General features: G+C 40.6%; 1 protein-coding gene across 8 annotated transcripts in view; it reads right to left on the bottom strand.

The window, feature by feature from the left end:
* Inpp5b (inositol polyphosphate-5-phosphatase B) overlaps window positions 1-22,340 on the bottom strand; it is a 54,559-nt gene that overhangs the window by 4,939 nt on the left and 27,280 nt on the right. For 7 of the 8 annotated variants that reach the window (XM_077109934.1, XM_076860717.2, XM_076860715.2 and 4 more), the window contains 13 exons: window positions 17,491-17,587; window positions 14,914-15,081; window positions 13,501-13,602; window positions 12,219-12,333; window positions 11,781-11,897; window positions 10,609-10,796; window positions 8,968-9,079; window positions 7,019-7,128; window positions 5,936-6,071; window positions 4,131-4,241; window positions 3,154-3,316; window positions 2,129-2,364; window positions 412-525 (listed from right to left, as the gene is read on the bottom strand). In XM_077109934.1, the coding sequence (XP_076966049.1) occupies window positions 412-525; window positions 2,129-2,364; window positions 3,154-3,316; window positions 4,131-4,241; window positions 5,936-6,071; window positions 7,019-7,128; window positions 8,968-9,079; window positions 10,609-10,796; window positions 11,781-11,897; window positions 12,219-12,333; window positions 13,501-13,602; window positions 14,914-15,081; window positions 17,491-17,587 (1,769 nt within the window). The remainder of the gene's footprint in view (window positions 1-411; window positions 526-2,128; window positions 2,365-3,153; window positions 3,317-4,130; window positions 4,242-5,935; window positions 6,072-7,018; window positions 7,129-8,967; window positions 9,080-10,608; window positions 10,797-11,780; window positions 11,898-12,218; window positions 12,334-13,500; window positions 13,603-14,913; window positions 15,082-17,490; window positions 17,588-22,340) is intronic. The other variant, XM_076860718.2, reaches the window with a different exon arrangement.

The following is a 22,340-nucleotide window of genomic DNA, read 5'->3' as shown; positions in this document are numbered from 1 at the left end:
AGGCCTCCAGATTCATGGGGGTTCCATTTGGTCCTCTGTCTCTGCCTGGACTTTCAATAATTTAGCGCATCCCATTCCAAGAAGCTGGTGAAATTTCCCACAAATGAGACATCCCAGAAGGCCTTCATATGGCTTTGTTGCTGGAGGACCCTAGAGACCTAGGAAAGGAACATGCTGTGCTGGGAGATTGTTCAGTACAAGGCTGCTTCCACTGGGGTAATCAAGTACTATGTGTAATCACGTACTGCACCAGGATGCGAAACATGGCACAAAACCTCTCACTCATTCCCTGGGGGAAAAACAGCTCTTCACAAGTTTCTTGCATTTCCATGCAAGAAGTTCTTGGATCTAATGGTCTTCCTCAAGGCAGTCTGACTTCAAATCAGGTCTGACTGCTTAGTCACACCCTACCTGCTGGATAGCATTTCGGTATAGGTAATCCACCATCATCCAGAGCTCTTTGGGGATTTCCATGGGTTTCTCTATCCGGCTCCCATCATCTTCAGTCTGCACTGGCATCAGAGTCTGAAATTAAAGAAAAATCATGACAAGGGGACGGGACCTACAATGGAACTCTGCAAGGCTGGCTTTGGTAGAATGCACAATATGGGGACAGCAAACCCATGGAAGAGGGAAGCATTTCAATGCCTTGAACCAAACACTACACAGGCAAAAATGAAATCAGGTGGGACAAAAGGTGGCTTCTGAAAATTGGGAGAGGATTATGGCAAGCAGTTTCAATGAATCAGGTGAAAATATGCACCATTTTCTTAGATAAAAATCATGCCTGTAGTATTTCACTGTTAGAACCAGAAAGACAGTGTGGTCTGGTGAGGAAAGAGCACACACTTGGGAGTCCAAAAATCTGAGTCCAAGGTCCAGGTCCACTGTTGACTCACCATGTGACCTGTGACAAATCACTCTCTTTGATTGGATCTCTGTTTTCATCTATATAATGGAGAGGATAATTCAAGAGTCCCTAAATAAAAAAAATGCATTGGGAAAAGAAAGCATACATATTACCATAAATCTGCCCCAAACTAGTTCACTTGCATTAGAATTCTCTCCATAAGAGCCTTTTAGATCTCAGCAAATTTATTTTAGGATGCTAATCTACCAGGTAATGATTTTTTTAAAAAATGAATAAGATCATGGGTCAGGGAACTTCCATTATCTTAGGATTTATTTCTCTAATATACTGTTAAATACTGAATGTTTAACCCTTACCCCCAATTCATATGTTGAATCCTAATGACCAATGTGATCATATTTAGAGGTAGGATTTGGGAATGTGGTTAAGTATTTGGGACTCTGTGGCTATGAAGGAGATTAGTGTCCTACAGGAGATCCGAGAAATCTCCCTCACATCCTATGCCATGTGAGGACTCCATGAGAAGATGACTCTCTATGAATCAGGAAGTGGCCTTCACCAAACACAAAATCTGTCGGTGTCTTTATTTTTGGACCTCTCAGCTTCCAGAATGTAGGATGCAAATTTCTGTTGTTGACAGGCCACCCATTCTAGGGTGTTCTGTTAGAGTAGCCTGAATAGACTGAGATATCTCCTAGATGTAAAAAACTCAAAAACACAGCCACATTTTGCAGCTTTTCCCATCAAGAGATGGAGTCTTTCCCTGCCCCTAGAATCTGGGCTGGCTTCACATCTTGCTCTGGGCCATAAAATATGGTAGAATTGGTACTATGTGAGTTTGGAGCTAATATCACCAAACCCCTTATACCTTCTGCTCTCGTGCTTTGGTCACCATGTGTAGAAGCCTGAGTTAGCCCACTGAATGATAAGAGGCCATGTGGAGAGAGGGGCCCAGAGAGCAGCCAACACCAAGACCTGGGAGGGAGGCCACATTAGCAGCCAACCCTCTGACCATCACAGGTGCCTCCTGATTACGATGGCCAAGCGAGTCTAGGCAAGACCAGGAGAAAAACCAATGACTCACTGTTGTTTTAATTTGGGGGTGGCTTGATGCACAAAAATATGTAACTGACACACTAAGCAAGCTCTAGAAGGCTGAAGAAGTCTTAATTCCCTAGGCAAGTGGGCATTGGAACACCCTGTTTGGCTTGGCTGCACCACACAGTTCTAGATGTTTCCTTGTAGCATGTTACTCACCAGCTCACTAACAGTTTCCAATGGTAGGTCCAAGATTGGCTCCCTCATGTAGCACAGTGTATGAATGGGGGACCCGAAACAGCTGGGCAGGTAGTTCCCAGACACAGACAAAAAGTAATCTTTTCCCCCTTCCAAGTGCAAAACCAGAATGTCCTCAATTTTGTCTTCACCTGAGTTGAGTTTTGTAGCTGTGGTCTTATTTACAAAGAGCTCCAACTCAATCTCAATGTCAGAATCTGCAGAAATATTGAAAAAGAATAATATTGGCTAAGGAAAGGCCAAGAGGAAAGGGTGGGGAGAGATAGGGAGAAAATAGTAAGGCATAAAGAATTAGGAAAAGGAAATAAAAGGTATCACCCAACAACCAGTATCTATGTGCTCAGAACTCAGGAGGCACTAGAATAGAAGTTCATAGTCCAACTGGAAATATGAAAACAACAAACAAAAGCATTTGAATAGACAAATGCTAAAAAAACTCAAGTACTGAATAACACCTATAAATCAACAAGAAGGCATGAATAAAAGAACCTTCCCTGCGTCAGCTAAGATGAAGACACCTGATCCAGTAGAAATGTAATGCAGTTATCAGCCTATGAATTGTCCACAAAGCACTCTTAGTCTTTCTTAAAATCCCAGCCACTTGCAGGGTGCAAAGGAGAAGTCATTTGAGAACCAGAATAAATTTCTGGATTACTACCCCATTATCTTTCTCCTTGAGAGCAGATCATTGGGAGTTAATGACACCAAGACAGACAGGGGAAATGGCTCCTTGGCAGCAGCATCTTCTTTATAGTAATCCAATGTCTACTCTGAGAAATTATGAAACATGTGCCTGGTTGAAAATATTTTTAAAACTGAACACATGCTCCTTGTCATTTTATACTTTATTTATGGATGAGTTCAGGTATTGGGTTTAAAATAAAATTTTCACTCAGAAGCAAAAAAGCTTATTTTAGGAAAATGAGCAAAAACAGGGTAGGGCATTCCCCAAACCAAAAACCAGGAACCAAGAAGAGAAACTTTACCTGGCAGGAGGAATCCTTTGCTGGGGTTGGCACTCAGCCACTGCTTACAGAAAGAGTTTTCCCCAGGCTTGTTGATGAATTCAAACTGACAGGGTACTTGTCCATTATGAATTGTAAAGGACTCTACTTGCAATTGCATGTATTTCACATTCTGAAAACAGAACTAAGAACAAGCACCCAACAAGTCAGAATCAGTGCCCTTTCCATGGCCACCTGCCTGGCCAACCCAACTACACAATCCTTACCCTGGGAAGAAAATAAAGGACCATCTCTTTTCAATGTCTCTGCATTAGGTATTTACCTCAGAAGACACAGCTACCACTAAAGATCAGTTTTTTGTGTTTAATCCAAAACTCTAAAATCTCAAGGTTGTACATGTAAATTTACATTTCCCAAAGGAATCAAAGTTTATATCTTCTATATCCATAACCATTTCCAAAATATGCTTCAAAAATTCCACCCATTAATATGAAGCTCAAGTTCACCCCTCTAAGTAGGTGGACATCTATAGCATTAAACATACCTTTACCATAGCCTCCATTTGATTGACTGTGTGGTTTGGTCAACTTTGAAAGACCTATGCTGCAGTCTTTTCATGAAAAACCTTTAGATCTAATTGGACTTCCCTACTGCCCATTACTTTTCTATGTAAAAACAAAAAAATTCAGAATTGATTTAATCTTAAGCATCAATAGAAAGACAATTCCATTGCAAGAACACACGAGTTATTCTAAAATCAAACAATGCACATTTGGGATCATCTTCTGCTTTAGAAGATGAGGACATAAATATAACCTAAGCCAACAACCTCTCTCTTCTCAGCTAGCATCATTGGCCTTGCTTTATCTAGAAACAGCCTCTTCAGGAAGTCTAGAGTCTAACAGCCTCCAGAAATTCTAAGCTTTAGTAGAAAAGGGAGATTCAAGTACTAGCAATAGAAGAGCCCATTACTAATATTCTTAACATGTCTTTCCTACCTCTCGCTTAGAGAGAGACACAGACGGAATGTTGGCATTTTCCATCTTATCCAGGGAGCGAACAATTTCCTCCAGAGTCTTCCGGTACAGTTCTTCATTTATGACCCTCACCTGGAAGGGAAACATCAGAAACTAAGTACCAAGGCTTCTACCCACTTCCTCTTTTTTGGATAGAGGGCATTCATAGCATTGAGAAACAGCAGTAGATAACTAAATAAATTTAGTTTATTAACAAAGAACCTAATTAGCAATAGTCTTAGAAGGACCCTTAAGCTGTGGTTAAAAAGTCACCTGCTTCCTGAATAGCAGAAAGAAAACACAGGAGTAAAAGCTAATTAATTGGCAGCTAATTCTGTCACATCTGGCCCCTGGCGGAAAGAGGTTCAGTGCCCAGGTCTATGTTGCTTGCTGCCACCCTCAGGCTAGCAGTGGGAAACTTTTCTAGAGCTCTGATTTAAAGCAGTGTTTCTCAGGCTTTTTTTTTTTTTTTTTTTTAATATTTATTTATGTTTTAGATGTAGATGGACACAACACAATGCCTTTATTTTTATATGGTGTTGAGGATCGAACCTGGGTCCCGCCTGTGGGAGGCTAGCGCTCTACCATTGAGCCACAATCCCAGCCCTCTCAGGCTTTTTTTAACCCATGCTCTATCAGCCAGGAAGATTTCTGTCAGGCTCTTTCTTCTGCATTTTGAATTATAATTTTTTTTCATTTTCCAGTAACAATTAATTATAATTTTGACTTTTCTCAAACTATACACATCCTCATAGATTTTGATATGCTTCTGTCCATACCTTGAAAATTGGTAATAAAAGCATCTCAGAAGTCACTGATGGAGAAATATCAATAGATATTTCTATGAAATGAAAACATGTTTGAGCTGGGCATGGTGCTACATACCTGTAATCCCAGCAACTTGGAAGGCTGAGGAAGGAGGATCACAAGTTTGAAACCAGCCATAGCAACTTAGTGGGACTCTCAGCAACTTACAGAGAGACCCTCTCTCAAAAAATAAAAAGGGATGGGTATGTAGCTCAGTGGTAAAGTGCCCCTAGGTTCAATCCCTAGTGTGTATAAATTAATAAAATAAAGTTTAAAAATCACAAATTTTTTTCTTTTTTGAGATGGGGGTCTTATTATGTTGCCCTTGCTGGCCTTGAACCCCTGGGCTCAAGCAATCCTCCTGCCTTAGCTTCCCAAGTAGCTGTGACTATAGGCACATTCCACTGTGCCCAGATAAAATACAATTTTCTAATGTCATTTCCTTCTATAGAAATACTCACACATACACAAAAATATATGTGAAGGATGTTCACTACAGCACTGCATATAATAGCAAAGCTTTGGCAACAACTTAAATGATCATTGATGCATTATGGTTCACCTACACTATGGAATAGTTTTCAACCTTTAAAATGATGAGGTAGCTCTGCTTGTACTGATATGGAAAGACTGTCTAAGATATATGGGGGAGATGTTCTCAGAACAATATGTACAATGTGAACTCTTTTCCCAAAAGAAAGAGAAAAATAAAAATATCCTGTTTGTTTTATAAGGATACTGATAGACTCATTTATAAATGAATAAAGAAAGGTCTGGAACAATACAGTCCAAAAAGCAAATCTTCCAAGTATGTGGAAATACACAGAATGATACCAAAACAATTATTAAACTAAGACAAATTTTAAAAGGTACATCCTCATATTAAGGGTGGTGGTAGAGACCAAAAAGACAAAACATAATCCTGATGTGAAAACAAATTCCCTACAGAAAGATTATAACAGGCATCAATGCCCACCTACCCCAATGTCAAATACAGAGCTGACAGGCTTGTGGTCACTGGTTTTCAGGGCCATGTGGCTCTGGTAACTCAGCTGAATGATGTTCTTCCCTTTCCAGAGGACCCGGTCACACCAGGCAGGAGCACGACACTTCTCACTGAAATGCAAAGTCCATGCTGGGGAAACTCACAGCAACTACAGCAGGGTCCACTGCCTGGCTAGTGCTCTGGCTCAGGCAGGGAACAATGAGGCAAAGACTTTGTATCCATGTGGCCTAGTGATCTAAGACAGCAGAACAAGTTGGGCCCACCAAGAAATAACATGTATCCAAATAACAGGGTTATTATCCAAAGCAATTATGAAAGCTCAAAGTCTAACACAGTTCAGACTGATTCTCTACTCTTCATCCTCCTGTGAGGATTAGGAGAGTTTAAAAAGGTGATATGAGAGTAGGCCTGGCCTTCAAGGACGGTGATTAAGGGGATAGGCTGAACTCCTACTGCCTGGGTTCAAGTTCTGCCTCCACCACTTGCCTGTTTGGTAGGCTTTTTGATTTCTCTATGCCTCAACCCCAATCTCATACAATGATGATAATAAATAATACCTACCTCAATAGGTTGTTGAGATGATTAAATGAGATAATAACGTGTCTCAAATAGTGTGTGGCACACAGTAAGCACTAATAAAAAGAGTCTAAGTACTGTGTAATGACCAAGAACAAGCTTAGTTGGAGTCATCTCATCACCCTAAGCTCAGCTGAAAAGTAAATCAGTATCAAGACATTATGGGGCTAGGGTTGTGGCTCAGAGGTAGAGCACTTGCCTAGCATGTGTGTGGCACTGGGGTTTGATCCTCAACACCAGATAAAAATATTAAAAAAATTTAAAAAGACTTATTATGGAGCAAAGCTTATGACAGTTAAAAGAAATTATTTGGGAAGGCTGGCTGCTTCATCAACAAATACTGATAGAAAATGTTTGACCAGAGTGGAAAACATGGGGAAGGAGAGAAAATTTATGTCCTTCTTAAGTCCATGAGGGCAAGTGCTTCCCAGAATTCCCAGGTTTCCATTTGTTAAATCCACTGAATTTATCCCTGACCTACCTGGTGTCCCAGTCATCGGAACCGGTGTCATACTTGTAGGTAGGTTGGAACGTGAGCTCACCCTCTGTGAAGCCTTCGAAGACAGTCTTTGCAGCAACTTGAATTTTCAGCTACATAAAAGGATGGGAGAAAAAATAACCTCAGAATAAAGAGTCAAACCTTGAATCAGTAAAGAGGAAATCAATTTGGAATCTAAGCCATACCTCAAAGGAAAAGGCCCCATAAGATAACTACATTTTGTAAGATTTTTGAATAGAAGCAAGCTGACCATGCACCTCATATACGGTTTTTAAGGATCTTTTATAAGAGCAAACCTGCATCCAAGGGGCATGAGTACCACCTTCCCAAGATGTCCTTAAGAAGACAAGGGACCACTTAGCATAGTTTTTCTCTCCCAAGTATCAAACACTTATCTGTGCAGTGGCTCCAATTATACAGAGATAACCCTGTGGTATGTGAAGTGGGAGAAGCTCTGTGCCTTGGTTTCCCCATCTGTAAATTTTGGGTTTGTAATAGACCCTATATTATAGGGTCATTAGAAAGATAAACTGTCAACCTAAAACAGTGCCTAACACATTTTGAAAATAGCATCCTTCCTGTTGTATTAATTCTAGGACCTCTTTTGGATCACACTCAGAAGAGATAAAAACTACATGTGCTCCTGCCTCTTCCTGGAACAATAAGCTTGGTACTGCATGGACTGGTGGGGAAACTGTCAGCTCTAACGTGGGGGTCAGGGTCGACCACCACTTATCCTCTTCCTGACAATATTATTCTTTCAAAACACTATTAGGGCTGAGGTTGTAGCTCAGTGGTAGAGCACTTGCCTGGCATGTGTGAGGCACTGGGTTCAATTCTCAGCACCACATATAAATAAATAAAATCAAGGTCCATCAACAACAACAACAAAAACATTATTAAAGAAAAAGCAATAGGAAATAAGAAAACTCTAGGTGTAAAGGCAAGCTCATGGTTCTTGAACAGTACAGATAGACTATAAAGCCATCTGCAGGCAGATAACACACAAAATGGGTGGTACTACTTCAGGAAAGAATATAAGTCGAGTGGAAATGGGTATCAAATTATAAGGAAAACTGGAATGTCTCAGTCCAGAACACAGAGAGAAATAAACAGACAGATGGGGAACAAACTGGGTGAATGCTGACATGGAGATTAAGTAGAATAAAAGTAATTTACCCAGGAAAAGAGCTGGAGAGGGGGAAAAAAAATGAATCAATAAAAAAAGGAAAGACATTTCAGAGTTGGTTCTTTTCCTTTGATAAATCTGCACTGCAGAATAAAGAGATAATAGAAAGATTTAGATTAATGACAATAACCTTAGTGATTATTAAAAGATGAGGACTCAGGAGACGAAAAAAGAAAAAGAACTTTGAACTCTGACAATAAACAGGAGTAGCCAGAAGAAAGTGAGAGAGAAACAGACTTCTCTTGTCCTGAGAAATGACTAATGCTCTGAGAAAGAAATGCTAAGTCAAATGATGACGGAGAATAGGTTACAGAACTGGTTCCTGGAGAAGGTGCAGGAAGGCCCTTAGAGCTGTCATTCACACTGGAGAAGTCTGGTAAGGAGAAGGATATAGGGAGCAGGAAGCTCCTTCTAAAAAATTACTGAATCATCTTAAAGATACAAAATACTTTCTTTACAGAAGTTGGACCCTTCCGTGGCAACTTCAGACCTCTTGAATGAATGGAAGAGAACATGCTTTTGTTCTCAAAGGAGACAAGGTGCCTAGAGAGAAGAGTTGATGGGGAAAACATTTCTGAATAGAGAAGCGCAGATGAAACAAAGAAATGGCTGGACAACATCAGGTCCTCAGGACCGCCTTCCAAACTAGAAGGAAAACAGCAAAGGGTTGGGAAGCTGAGCTTTCCTGTGCCCTTACAGTGGGGAGCAGATGCCTGAAGAGGACATAGGTGGCCATCTGTACCTGATCATATGCATACAGGGTTTGAAAGGCCTTCTCTTCGATGAGTTTTTTCACTTTTTCCACATCCAGTTCTTCTATTCTGTAGTTGAGATCCCCCAGCCACAAGATCACACTGTGAGGACAGAGCACAAAGGTAACAGAGTTTAGGAGGGACTTTAATCTATCCTCTCCAGGGTGCTTCTGACATAAGGCCCCTGAGGCCGAGCCTCTTGGGAGCTGGGTGGGGAAGCGACTTAGCTGTTCCAAAAATTTTTCTCTCTTTCCCTCACATCCAATACCATGTCTAACATGCTGCCTACTCAATTATCTTGATCCAAGTTCATTTTAAACAGCCTTGAGTTCTCCTTGACTATTTTATTCTTAGATAATTAGAAAGACAGTCTAATGAGATCTAAAAGCAAGGTAAAAATTCACTCCTTTGCTGAGAAGTGGGAAAAAAAAAAAAGATAAAAAATTGAGAGTCATGCCAATCACCTAGAGACCTCCAAACCAGACTATGCCTTCATGCCACCTCTGCCTCTACGTTGCATCCCAGTCCACAAAACATACTCTCAGCCTTTGCTTCTAGATTGAACTCCTCTGAAACAAAGCTCAATCTTTAGACAGGAGCTTGGATCTTAGCACCACATTACTGATTGGCTCATTCTGTACTCCTGGGCACAGGGTGACAGGTGGTTTATTGTATCTGCAGCTTTGGGAAAAAACAAACCGAAGGATCCCTGATAATATCACACATCTCATGAAATCCAATACTATTCTATCTGAAGCCAACAAGCATGTCGTAGAAAATCTGCGCAGCAGTGTACACACATCCAAATAAATGCATCCACATGCTAAGAGTAGACCACAGACACTCGAGCTGCATTCTCACAAATTAGGATGCTGTGGTTCAAGAATGTGAGGAGCTCAGCTGTAAGACATACTCCCTGCTGGGGGTCTCAGGAGAGGCCCTGGAGGAGAAAAGCCATCCTGTTAGTATCTAGAACACCCACAAGCTAGGGACAGCTCCACTGCCATAGGCAAGGTGAGAGGTGTGACTCTGTTTATTCTATGGCAGGCACCAAGGCCCCAGTAGCTTCTTTGTCTTTGTCTAAGAAGTGGCAGAGGCTTCCACTGTTACCATAAAGTCTGAAATTCTAAGGTTTTGAATTCAGACAAACAGCAAGTTGTAGATATAAACACAATAAGGATAATGAGCAAAAACTAACACAAGATGCTCAAAGAAGCTGCAACTACAGCTTTGTAAAGCTGAACCAAGAGGAAACAGTTGTGGGAGGCGAAAAAGCATGGTCCAACTCTCATTTACCGTGATCTGGAAACAACAGATAGCAAAACCTAAAACACATTCTAAACACTGTTAGAGATGCTTGCTCTTTGGTTGCTCTCTTCACAGTGTCAGGTCAAGGAAGATCCACACTGACTAAATATTATACTTGTCCTTGGACAAATGACGCTTGAGCATAATTCTAGGGGTCTGTCAGATGGTAATCAGGAAACTAAAAACTTCCAAGAGATATAATCCACAAGTAGCCAAGAGCTGGCAGACAGATACCCCGACTCCAGCAGTCATCTTCCCAGTAATAAACAGCCCACAACTCTGCACATCACACATGACAACTATTTGGAGAAGCCCAGACTCACTCATGCTTGTTGATGGTGAGAGGGGGGAGGCTTGGGTCCACCTGACAAAACTGCATTCGAGAACAAATGTCTTTATAGTCTTGGTTCCTCCTTTCATACTCTTCTGTGTGGGCTGCCAAGTGAGAATTCACAACGCAGATGCTGGTATTGTGCAGCTGGAACCTGATCGCCACGCCTCCTTTGTTACCCTATTAAAAGGATGCCCCAAAATCCAATTCACAACTTAATTGTGTTAGTCATTTCAAGCCACAAACTTTCAAAATGTTTTTTTCTTAAATCATTTTCAGAATGACCCTGTGAGGTTATTCTATTGAAAACAACTCCATGAAGGCAAAATAACTAGCCAGTCAGTGGGAGCAGAGCTCAGAGCCTGGCTCTCTCAACTGAGTGTTCTATTCTCTTATCACAGGTGAGCCACAGGCTCTCCCTTCATCACATGGGGTTCAGCTCTGCAGGAGAACCTAAGAACAGGACTCTAGTACCCTCAAGAAGAGAAGGAAACTGCAAACCTAATATCAGCATCTTAGTCTTCCTTGGTAACCCAATGTAATTTCTGTACCATACTTCATGGGTTAAATGGCAGGATCAACCAGAAGCTCTAGCATTGAGTAAATACAGATGAGTGCTATTCAGGAAAATCAGCCAACAATTTACTACTATATGATTTCTTTCTTTCTTTTTTTTAAAATATTTGTTAGTTGTGGATGGACCTTTAATTTATTTATTTATATGTGGTGCTGAGAACTGAACCCAGGGTCTCACACATGCTAAGGCAAATACTCTTCCACTGAACTACAACTCCAGCCCCCTTTAAAAAAAAAATTTATATATATATATATATATATATATATATATATATATATATATAAATTAGTTGTAGATGGACAATTCAATACCTTTATTTTATTTATCTATTTTTATGTGGTGCTGAGGATCAAACACAGTGCCTCACACATGCGAGGCAAGTGCTCTACCACTGAGCTATACCTCTAGCCTCCTACCACATGATTTCTAAACAGTCTGCTCAATCCAGCCTTGCTTGAGGGTAAACTCAGCTTGTAACACTGACACTCTCAAACTAGGACACATGTGGTCGCTGCATCTCGAGATGCCGAGTTAAAACTTTAGGGGCCAAGGCCCTTATATGTCAGACACAACAACGCCAAACTTACCATCCTTCCCATGATTCCCGTTCCAACAGTCTCAGCTTCCACTTCTGAGATATGCGCTGCATGTTCTTGTTTGACATACAACAGCAGCATAATCCCAACCAGTCGGACAAGCTTCACCTGAAGAATATCCCAGTCATGACATAAGATAGAAGGTGCAAACAGGTATAAATATCCCAAAGGAAAAGGGGTCTCAAAGCTGGCTGAGAATATATCTCCTTCTTCATGTCAGAACACAAGGCATGCTACATGATAACAGGAAGAGCTTTCAAGCACCAAAGCCCTGTGTCTTTCCCACCCAGAGATACCCCTTTGGAACTGAAAACAGCAGCATAATTATGACTGGCTTACAATAAAGATGATGAAAAGGGTGAAAAATTATCTTAGACTTTCCCTATGTGCAGTAACATAAAAGTAAAAGGTCCCCAACTCCTTTCTTACCTTTGCATATTTGGCATCTGGATGAAGACCCTCTGATACAGCTTTAAACCATTCTTCTTCCTTTGGGGTATCATGAAAGAAAAAGGCTTCCTTACTCAAGTCAAGTTCCTGGAATCTATTGGAGAAGCAACAAGTTAATAGAGAAATGCAATATGCAAATAATACATTCTTGAATTGATTTACGTGCATAAGTACTAACTGTCTAGGCTGAACTGCAGGACCTTCAGGAGGGAAGAAAGATAAACACTTGGAGCCAAAGAACTAAACACCATGGAATTTACCAGGTACTTTTGCAAACATCAGCCCATTTCCTCTTCATGACCCAGACTATGAAGTAGTTTAGCAGCATGCCCATTTTATATCTGCAATCACTAGTTCACACAAGCCCAAGTGGCAAACTGGGATTCAAACCTAGGTCTATGTGAATTCCAAATTCTACTTTTTTCCAATATACAAAACAGCTTCCTTTGCTGCCACTCCCCACTAACAGTACCCAGTACAGTGATGAGAGAAGAGAAAGGGAAAAAAAATAAATGACTAGTTGAGTGAATAAGTGCAAACCTGTAATCCCAAATACATAAGAGGCTGAGGCAGGAGAATCTCAAGGGCAAGGCCAGTCTGGGTAACTAAGTGACACTCTGTCTCAAAAAAGAAAAAGAAAGGGCCAAGAATGTAGCTCAGTGGTGGAGGACTCCTGGATTTAATCCCCAGTACTTAAAAAAGAACAAAAAAGCAGCACACAGTGGTGCACGCCTGTCATCCCAACAGTTCGGGAGGCTAAGACAAGAGAATTGCAAGTTCCTCAGCAACTACAATGCACTAAGCAACTCAGTGAGACCCTGTCTCTAAGTAAAATACAAAATGGGGCTGGGGATGTGACTCAGTGGTCCAGTACCCCTGAGTTCAATCCCCAATATCCAAAAAAAAAAAAAAAATACTAATCTATGGGACTTAGTTTCCTTCCCTGGCAAAAGGTATTTTTGTTTTGTGACCAAAAGGGTGTTGAATGCCTAAGTAATGAAATTCAGTTCAGGATGCACTGATTTTAACAGAAATCTACACTAAAAATCAAATATGAGCATTTCAATGCCATGCACAGCACTTTGTTGGACCTTTGTGTACCAGGAAGAAGAGCATCAAGCAGAGAAACAGCCATTAAACATGCACTCAGTTTTCAATTCCTTCACTGTCCTGAAGACTCAGCTACATGTCCAAGTCCCCATGGCCACAGCTGTACATACATTCTGAGGAAAGGAGAGACATCTAGGAGAGAAACACTCACCCTACACAGTACACATCTGGGGCCTGGACACCGTGACTCAGCCAAGGGCGGAGGCATTCTTTAGGGGACTGTCCATTCACATTGTAAGTTCCCACAAAAAACCTGTCATCAAAGAGAATTGATCAGTGACCTGGAAGCACTGAGGAGAGACCGGGGAAAGCATTTATGCTGATTTTACCTAGTTTCAGTCTCTACACAGTGGCATTTTAAGACATAGAAATGTCATATTTAACCAGGACCAGTGATTATGGCATCAAGGGTGACTAGCAATCTCCATGATGTCTGTTGCTTTTGTGATAAAGACTTCACACAACACAGACCCACCCTGAACATTCTTATTTCCCTTCAATAGCCACTACGGAGCCATCATCCACAAAACGATTGCCTACCCTGTGTATGCTACTCAAGTGAGAAATGCCTTGGAAGTTACTTTTGGCAAGGAAACAACACCAGTGCTCAAAAGGTTATTACTTTACCATAACTAACTATTTATATCTCTAGAAACAATGTTATTTTGACTTGTAATCCCATTAAAGATCCAGCAGAATCCTGCAACCTTTATTCATTTAACTTTTTTAAAATAATTTCTTATTTTTATTTTTTAATTTATTTTTATCAGGTATACGTGACAGCAGAATGTATTTTGATTCATTGTCCACAACTGCAGCACAACTTTATGTTTCTATGGTTGTACACGATGTAGCACATCACACCATATGTACAGTCACACTTTTACATTTTTTAGTTGTAGGGACTGGGGTTGTGGCTCAGTGGCAGAATGCTTGCTAGCCTGTGTGAGACACTGGGTTCAATTCTCAGCATCACATATAAACAAATAAATAAATAAAGGCCCATCAATAACTAATAAAAGTTTTTAAATATTTATTTTTTTAGTTGTAGATGAACACACAGTAACTTTTTTTCTATGTGGTGCTGAGGATGGAACCCAGTACCTCACACATGTGATGCAAGCGTTTTACCATGGAGCTACAGCCCCAGCTCTTTTATTCATTCAACTTTTGGTAATCCTATAAAAAAGATTATCAAACACTAACTGACTATATTTTAAATGATTTCTTCAGAGGCTCAGAATGACTAAAGGAATAGAAGACCTAAGACTGATACACAAACTCAGGATATCTCTCTTTCTTCTGTATTTATTTAAGTATTTTGGTAGCTATCTGCCAGCTGTGCCACTCCCACTGTACCATACCTATCACAGTGCCTGCCTGGAAGAGATACAGGAAAAACGCCTGTGATGAAGAGTGAATGCAGTTACTCATATTGAAAAGGAAAGGAGAAATTCTACAGAATTATTTGCTTCAAAATCCAGGGTATGGGGGAAAGTGCTTAAATTCCAGAGAACTGAATGATCATTTTGCTTTGAAAACGATCTATGACCCTATTAGTTACCTGAAGTTTTGGACATAGGTATAATCCTCTTCTTTCTGTATCAGATGTGATTTCACAATTGTATCTCGCAGTCCAAACTTCTGCATGGATAACATATGAGCCTTGTTTGATAGTGTGATAGTGGAGGAGCGAACCATGTCTGTGATCTCAGACTTGGATTTATTCTGTCTGGAAAAAAATAGAAACTTTTTTTCATATTTTGATGAGTTCTCCATGGCAAAATAAATGAGTTTGAAGCTAGAAGTCCCCACACATTAGCATCCGAATCACAGAAGACTAAAGAAGCCAAATTTGCTAAAGAAACACTACTTCTATGGGGAATTAAGTGAACTTATGTGTTGTTGATTGCATAGTGTACTGGTCTAGAGAGTCTTCTGATAATACAGTCATAGAATCTTAGGCTAGAAGGTGATCTTGAAGATATATCTAATAATTCATTCATTCATTTTCTTTCTTCTTTCTTCCCCCTCCCTTTTTGGTATTGAAGAATTAATTCAGGGGTACTTTAACACTGAGCTACACCCCCAGTCCTTTTTATTTTGAGACAGGTTCTTGCTAAATTGCTGAGGCTGGGCTCAAACTTGCAATCCTCCTGCCTCAGCCTTCTAAGTGGCTGGGATTACAGGAGTACCTGGCTTCATTCATTTTCTCTTCCTTTCTTTCTTTTTTATTTTTGCATGTGGTACTGGGAATTGAACCCAGTGACACTCCACTACTTAGCTATATCCCCAGCCCTTTCAATTAGTATTTTTAAAAAATTTGGTACCAGGGATTAGACCCAGAGGTACTTTACCTCTAACTCACATCCCCAGCCAGCCCTTTATTCTATTTTATTTAGATACAGAGTCTCACCAAGTTGCTTAGGGTCTCACTAAGTTTCTGAGGCTGGCTTTGAACTCACAATCTTCCTATCTCAGCCCCCTGAGCTGCTGGGATTACAGGTGTGCACCACCACACACAGCTATGTAGTTTTTTAAACTTTGAAACAGAGTCTTACTAAATTGCTGAGACTGTTAGTACTTGAAAACCTCCTACCTCAACCTGCCAGGGTACTGGAGTTACAGATGTGCACTACCAGGTCTGACAATTCATTCATTTTCAAGTGAGAAAAACAAAAACCAGCATCACCCATGATTTGGCCCATTGGATGGTGACAGAGTGCTTAGATTCATATCTGACAGTAAGTACTCTTTTTGGACCCTGATGTGTCACAAGATGATAAAACCCTTGATTTGATAATTTTACTCTGCATCTCTAGTCCACAAGAATAATCCAAAATAAAAAGACAATTAAAATATATATCTCATTATTATTTATGTAGTACTTATACTACAAATTATGTGCAACATAAGCAAAATTTGACATATCGACCTCACAGAACCCTATATAACAGCTCAAGAAATTTTTGTTGAAGGTTACTTAGTGAACTAAGATATGTAAGACACTTAAAACAATCTTGAGGGATGGGGGTACTAGGAATTGAATCCAAGGGCACTTTACCACTAAGCTACATCCCCAACCCTTTTTAAAATTTTTTTTTCAGTTATAGATGAACACAATACCTTTATTTTGTTTTTATTTTTATGTGGTGCCAGGGGTCAAACCCAGTGCCTCACACATGCTAGACAAGTGCTCTACCACTAAGCCACAACCTTGGTCCCCATATCCTTTTTAGAGACAGGGTTTCACTAAGTTGCCGAAGCTGGCCTCAAACTTAGGATCCTCCTGCCCCAGCCTCTCAAAATTGCTGGGATTATAAGTATGCCCCACCACACCTGGCTACAACAATTTTGCATGTATACTATTACTATCATTATAGACTAACTAAGACTATGTAAATGTACCTGATTACGCCAAGATGACTTGAATGAGGTAAGAATGATAGATCTAGCTACAATTAAATTTCCAAGATTACTCACTGTTTTTTTTTTTTTTTTGGTGGTGCTAGGGATTGAATCCAGAGCCTTGTGCATACGAGGCAAGCACTCTACCAACTGAGCTATCTCCCCAGCCCCTGCTCACTGCTTCTTAAATGCTTAATTAAAATACGGACATAAGTAAGAAAGCCCAGTTTAATCTTGACCAGATGATTCTGGCTATGATCAGTAGGGGGCACTGGAGTGTAGACTAATGCACAAAGGGCAGGGGGATTTAAAAAGGAAAAAAGAAAGAAGTATCTTCAGCATCAGGAAACTCCTAAAAGAATGAGAGGGAAAAAAATCAAACATTTCTAATTTTCTACATTCCCAATTGAGGGTTAGAATGCCACGTTTCAAATCCTAGATCAGCCACTTGCTAGTTCTGGGACCTTGGGTGACTTATGTTATATAAATTCTTTATCACCTGAGTTGCCTTAGCTGCCAAACAGAGAAAAGCAGTTAGCCTTTCGGTCAAAGACAGTCCATGTAAGAGGATGATGCTGGCGTACACAGTAAGGGCTCCATGGATATCAGTATTAAGGACATGTCTTAGGCCAGCTGCCTGGGCCAATTTACATCACATGCAGTAGTGGTCTTGGTTCTCTACTGAGGGGAACCTCAGTCCTAAGAGATACAAATAAAGGAAGAGCTTCATTACCTCGGGAGCAAGCTTTCTGGTTTATCCTGACCCCTGGAGCTTTGGTCCACAAGTAGACCTTTCTCATTCAGCCTTGAATTGTTGAAGTTTGAACCACCTAAAGAGAAGGAGAAGGAATTAAAACCCACTAAACATATACTTTAACATACCAGACCACAATTTTCCCAAATGACAGCCTAAGAATCACAGGTAGTCTTCGGAGAGCTCGGAAGCACTGGAAAGGCCCATGCCAGTGTCTGGGTGAAGTCCCACTGGGTGGATAGAGAAAAAGGACTTCACCTGGAAGTCTTTACTGCTGACTAACCATGCTAGCTACTCTTCACTCCCATTTCTTGGGGACAGGGTGTATTATACTAAGAATAAAACTCTAAAATCTGAAAACCCAAGTTGTATCTTTTGCTTTATTATTTATTGATCTTTTTTATTTATTGGGGGAAAGGTACTGGGGATTGAACTCAGTGGCACTTTACCAACGAAATTCATCCCCAGACCTTTTTATTTTTGACTTTGAGACAGTTCTTCCTAAATTGCTGAGGGTCTCGTGAAATTGTTGCGTCTGGCCTGGACCTTTCGTTCCTCCTGCCTCAGCCTCCTCATTTGCTGGAAGTACAGGCATGTGCCAGCACAACCAGCCCCACCCTCTTAATCTCAGTAATTTGACTTGTCCTGCCTTTGTTCTGGGTTTAGCGATCAAATGAGCTGACATATAAGGGTAAGCACTTTAATAGCCACCGACATATCATAAAATAGAAAATAGTGATCTTATTACCATCTTCTTCAAGTGAGATTGCGGCTCCAAGGAAGAGAAAGGCAAAGGTCAAGAGATCTAAAATTGGAAAGGGTCTAAGTGCTATGGGAATGAGAAGTGCCTGTCTTTGTCAACAAAGTGCCTTAAAAACCAAAGAGCCCAAGGACTCTCAACAAAGAAATATTTGGGGAGATTTGTAAAACCAAGATAAACCTAAAAAGGAAATTAATCTGCCAAGAACTTTTCCTCCTTAGAAGCCAAAATTCTTTTTTTTTTTTTTTTTTTTTTTAGAGAATTTTTTATTATTTATTTACTTTTTTTTTAGTTTTCGGCAGACACAACATCTTTGTTGATATATGGTGCTGAGGATCGAACCCAGGCCGCACGCATGCCAGGCGAGCGCACTACCGCTTGAGCCACATCCCCAGCCCGAGAAGCCAAAATTCTAGTCAACAGGGAACAAGACAAAGCCACAGAGAGGCAACATCAATTCACAAATTATGGGAGGGAAGACCAGGCGCGTGAAACACTGCAGAAGAATTCTGCTCTGAAGACTGTTACTAAACATGGATTTCTCACTGACTTTATCATTGTTTATAATAGTGTATGCTTATGTGTACATCTGTATATCTTGCTATATTTTAGTAATGAACTGGGAAAGTCAAACTTTAATCTGCTTTATTAATAAAAGCACAAAAGACCTGAAAAAAAAAAACCAACAAACTTTTCAAAAGTAAAAATAAAAATAGTTTTTATTTTATTAACATGAAAATAGTTACATTTCAGCACCTCCAGTCAATCCCAAACGCTGTGAATGTTTATGCCCCTCCCTTCCATATATGGAAATCATAAGCCCCAAAATGATGGTATTAGGAGGTGAGACCTGCAGGAGGTGTTTAGGTCATGAGGTAAACCCTCTGAAATGGGATTAGTGCCCACATGTAGGGATGAGGAGACAAAAGAGTTCCTACTCTTGCCACATGAGGACACAGAGGAGGCAGTCACAGGTAAATCAGGAAGTGGGCCCTAGTCAGACACTGAATTCTACTGGAGCCTTGATCCTGTACTTCCCTGCCTCCAGAACTGTGGGAAACAAATCTGTCATTATTTCTTTTTTGGCTGAGGGCGGGGACCAGAGATTGAACTCAGGGGCACTGGGCCACTGAGCCACATCCCCAGCCTTATTTTGTATTTTATTTAGAGACAGGATCTCACTGAGTTGCTTAGCACCTCACTTCTGCTGAGGCTGGCTTTGAACTTGCAATCCTCCTACCTCAGCCTCCTGAACTGCTGGGGTTACTGGTATGTGCCACTGTGCCTGGTGGCAAACAAATCTGTCATTAACAGTCATCCATATTATGTATTTTATTATGAAAAACAGTGGTCTGAAAGGATTAGGACATAAAGGCCTTTCAATTTGGCTTTGAAATGCCCCTCGAATCCTTATAGTGTATCCCCAATGTCACTGCAGAAATCGGTTACCAGTATTTCAACTGAATGACTACAAGAGCTTCAACTAGTCTCCCTGCCTCTTTTCTTTTTTGCGGGGGTACCAGGGATTGAACTCAGGGGCACTCAGATACTGAGCCAAATTCCAGCCCTCTTTTGTATTTTATTTAAAGACAGGGTCTCACTGAGTTGCTATGCCTCACTTTTGCTGAGATTGGCTTTGAACTCGTGATCCTCCTGTCTCAGCCTCCTGAGCTGCTGGGATTACAGGTGTGTGCCACTGATTCCAGCAGATTTTTTTTTTCTTTAAGTAAATATGCTCACCTCACTTTACACTTTTTAGATTTCCACTGAATAATCCCAATCCCTTTATATGGTGGCCAAGGTTCTTTCTCGTTTGGATGCTGCCACCTCTCATCAGTCCTCTGGCCACTACCTGCTTGATACCAGGCTGTAAGCACATCAAAGTCACTGCAGCTATGCAAAGATCCCATCAGAAACCACCTTCCTGCCAGGCATGGTGGTACATGCCTGCAATCCCAGCAGCTCAGGAGGCTGAGGCAGGAGGATCAGTAGTTCAAAGCCAGCTTCAGCAACTACAAAGCATTAAGCAACTCAGGGAGACCCTCTCTCTAAATAAAATACAAAATAGGGCTTGGGGTGTGGCTCAGTGGTTGAGTGCCCCTGAGTCCAATCCCCATACCAAAAAAAGAAAAGAAACCACCTTCCCTCTAACTCATTACGGGTTGGCAGCTAACTCCTACCCATTCTGTAAGCAGAGGTAAGAAAACTTTTTCTGAAAGGGCCGAAGAATTGTGTCCCCGGCTTTGCAGGCCTCACAGTCTGTGTCGCAAGCAACTGCCTGGCTCTGCAATCAGAGGGCAAATAAAGTTTTATATAAGGATCCTGAGGTGTGAATCTCATGTAATTTCCATGTGTCACAAAATGTTTCTTTAGACTTTTCAAACATTCAAACATTTTCAGTTGCAGCTACTCAGGAAGCTGGGGCAGGAGGGTTACTTTATTCCAAGAGTTTGGGGCAAGACTGGGCAAAATACAGACTCTGCCTTAAAAAAAGGAAAGAAAAGAAACCATTCTTAGCTTACAAGCTGTTCAACAAGAGGCAATAGGCTGAATTCAGTCTATGGAACTGTGACCCAACCCCTGCTGCAGCACACATTTTAGAGGCCACTTCTTCTAAGAAGCTTTAAAAAAAAAAAAAAAAACTGTATTTGTAGATAGACAGCATGCCTTTTTTTGTTTTGTTTTTATGTAGTGCTAAGGATCCAACCCAGTGCCTCACATGTGTTAGGCAAGTGCTCTGCCACTGAACTACAACCCCAGCCCCAAGGAGCCTTTCTTGATCCCTCCTCGACCAGTTTCATAGCTCCCTCTATCCCCACATTATGGCCTCAACTGTTTTTTCTACCCAGTTAGACTGGGAAGTTTACTGAGGATGAGACCTTGCCCAATTGTTCCGTCATCCAGCATACCACGCAGTGTAAGTGGTACACTCACTCAATAATTCAACAGAAAACACTAGGTGTGAATCCCTTAGGCGCCATACAAATACATATTATCCCAGCTTAAACTTGTGGTATTCTTTTGGGATATTCAAAGTGATCTTCCCATTACCTTCAGTGCACAATGAAAACAAGAAACGGAGAATTAGAACAGGTTGTTTTGAGTCCTGTTGTCCCCAGGGTTACTTAAAAATTACTTCTGGAAACCAAATGCCCTGCTGGATTCTACTCTTGCTTTTTCAGTAAGCTACGCAGCTTAAAGAACTAAGTTTTTAAAAAATATATAATATATATATTTTTTAGTTGTTGACAGACTTTTATTTTATTTATTTATATATGGTGCTGAGAATCAAACCCAGGGCCTAAAACATGCTAGGGAAATGCTCTACCACTGAGCCATATCCGCAGCCCAAGAACTAAGCTTTCAAGTTAGTGAATAGCATGCCAGGTTAAGAATGTCTGAAATTTTTAAAAAATTACAATGCCAGTTGCTGTCAAGGATAGAGGCCAATACTCATTTCACTGAATATAAACATAGAAAATGGTACAGCTACTCTGGAAGACAATTTGTCACTTTCCTCCAAAGCTAAATAGTATTACCATTTGACCAAACAATCACACTCACAGGTACCTATTAATTTGTTAATTTATGCCTACATAAAGAACTGCACCCAAATGTTTATAGCTTTATTTACAATTGCCCAAACTAAAAGCAACCAAGATATTTTTCAATGAGTGAATTGATAAACAAACTCAATACATTCATATAAATATTTTCAGTAATAAAAAAGAATGTGTTATCAAACCTCAAAAGACAATAATAGGGCTGTGGATATAGCCCAGTTGGTAGAGTGCTTGCCTCACATGCATAAGGCCCTGGGGTCAATCCCCAGAACCACAAAATAAAAAATAAAAACCCATATGACATTATAGCACAAAGAATGAACTTTAATATATGCAATTTTTTTCAAGAGACAGGGTCTCTCTTTGTTGTACAGACTGGCCCTGAACTCTTAGGTTCAAGGGATCCTCCTGCCTCAGCCTCCCAAGCAAGTGGGACCAAGCAGTTTCCATGGCACCAAGCTCTAATGAATACAAATTTCAAAAAATCATTTAGGACTTAGCATGTG

The sequence above is a fragment of the Callospermophilus lateralis genome, chromosome 7 (assembly GCF_048772815.1).
Source record: "Callospermophilus lateralis isolate mCalLat2 chromosome 7, mCalLat2.hap1, whole genome shotgun sequence".
NCBI classification, from domain to species: domain Eukaryota; kingdom Metazoa; phylum Chordata; class Mammalia; order Rodentia; family Sciuridae; genus Callospermophilus; species Callospermophilus lateralis.
The sequence above is the reverse complement of the archived record's forward strand: the minus strand, read 5'-3'. Positions and strand labels throughout refer to the sequence as shown.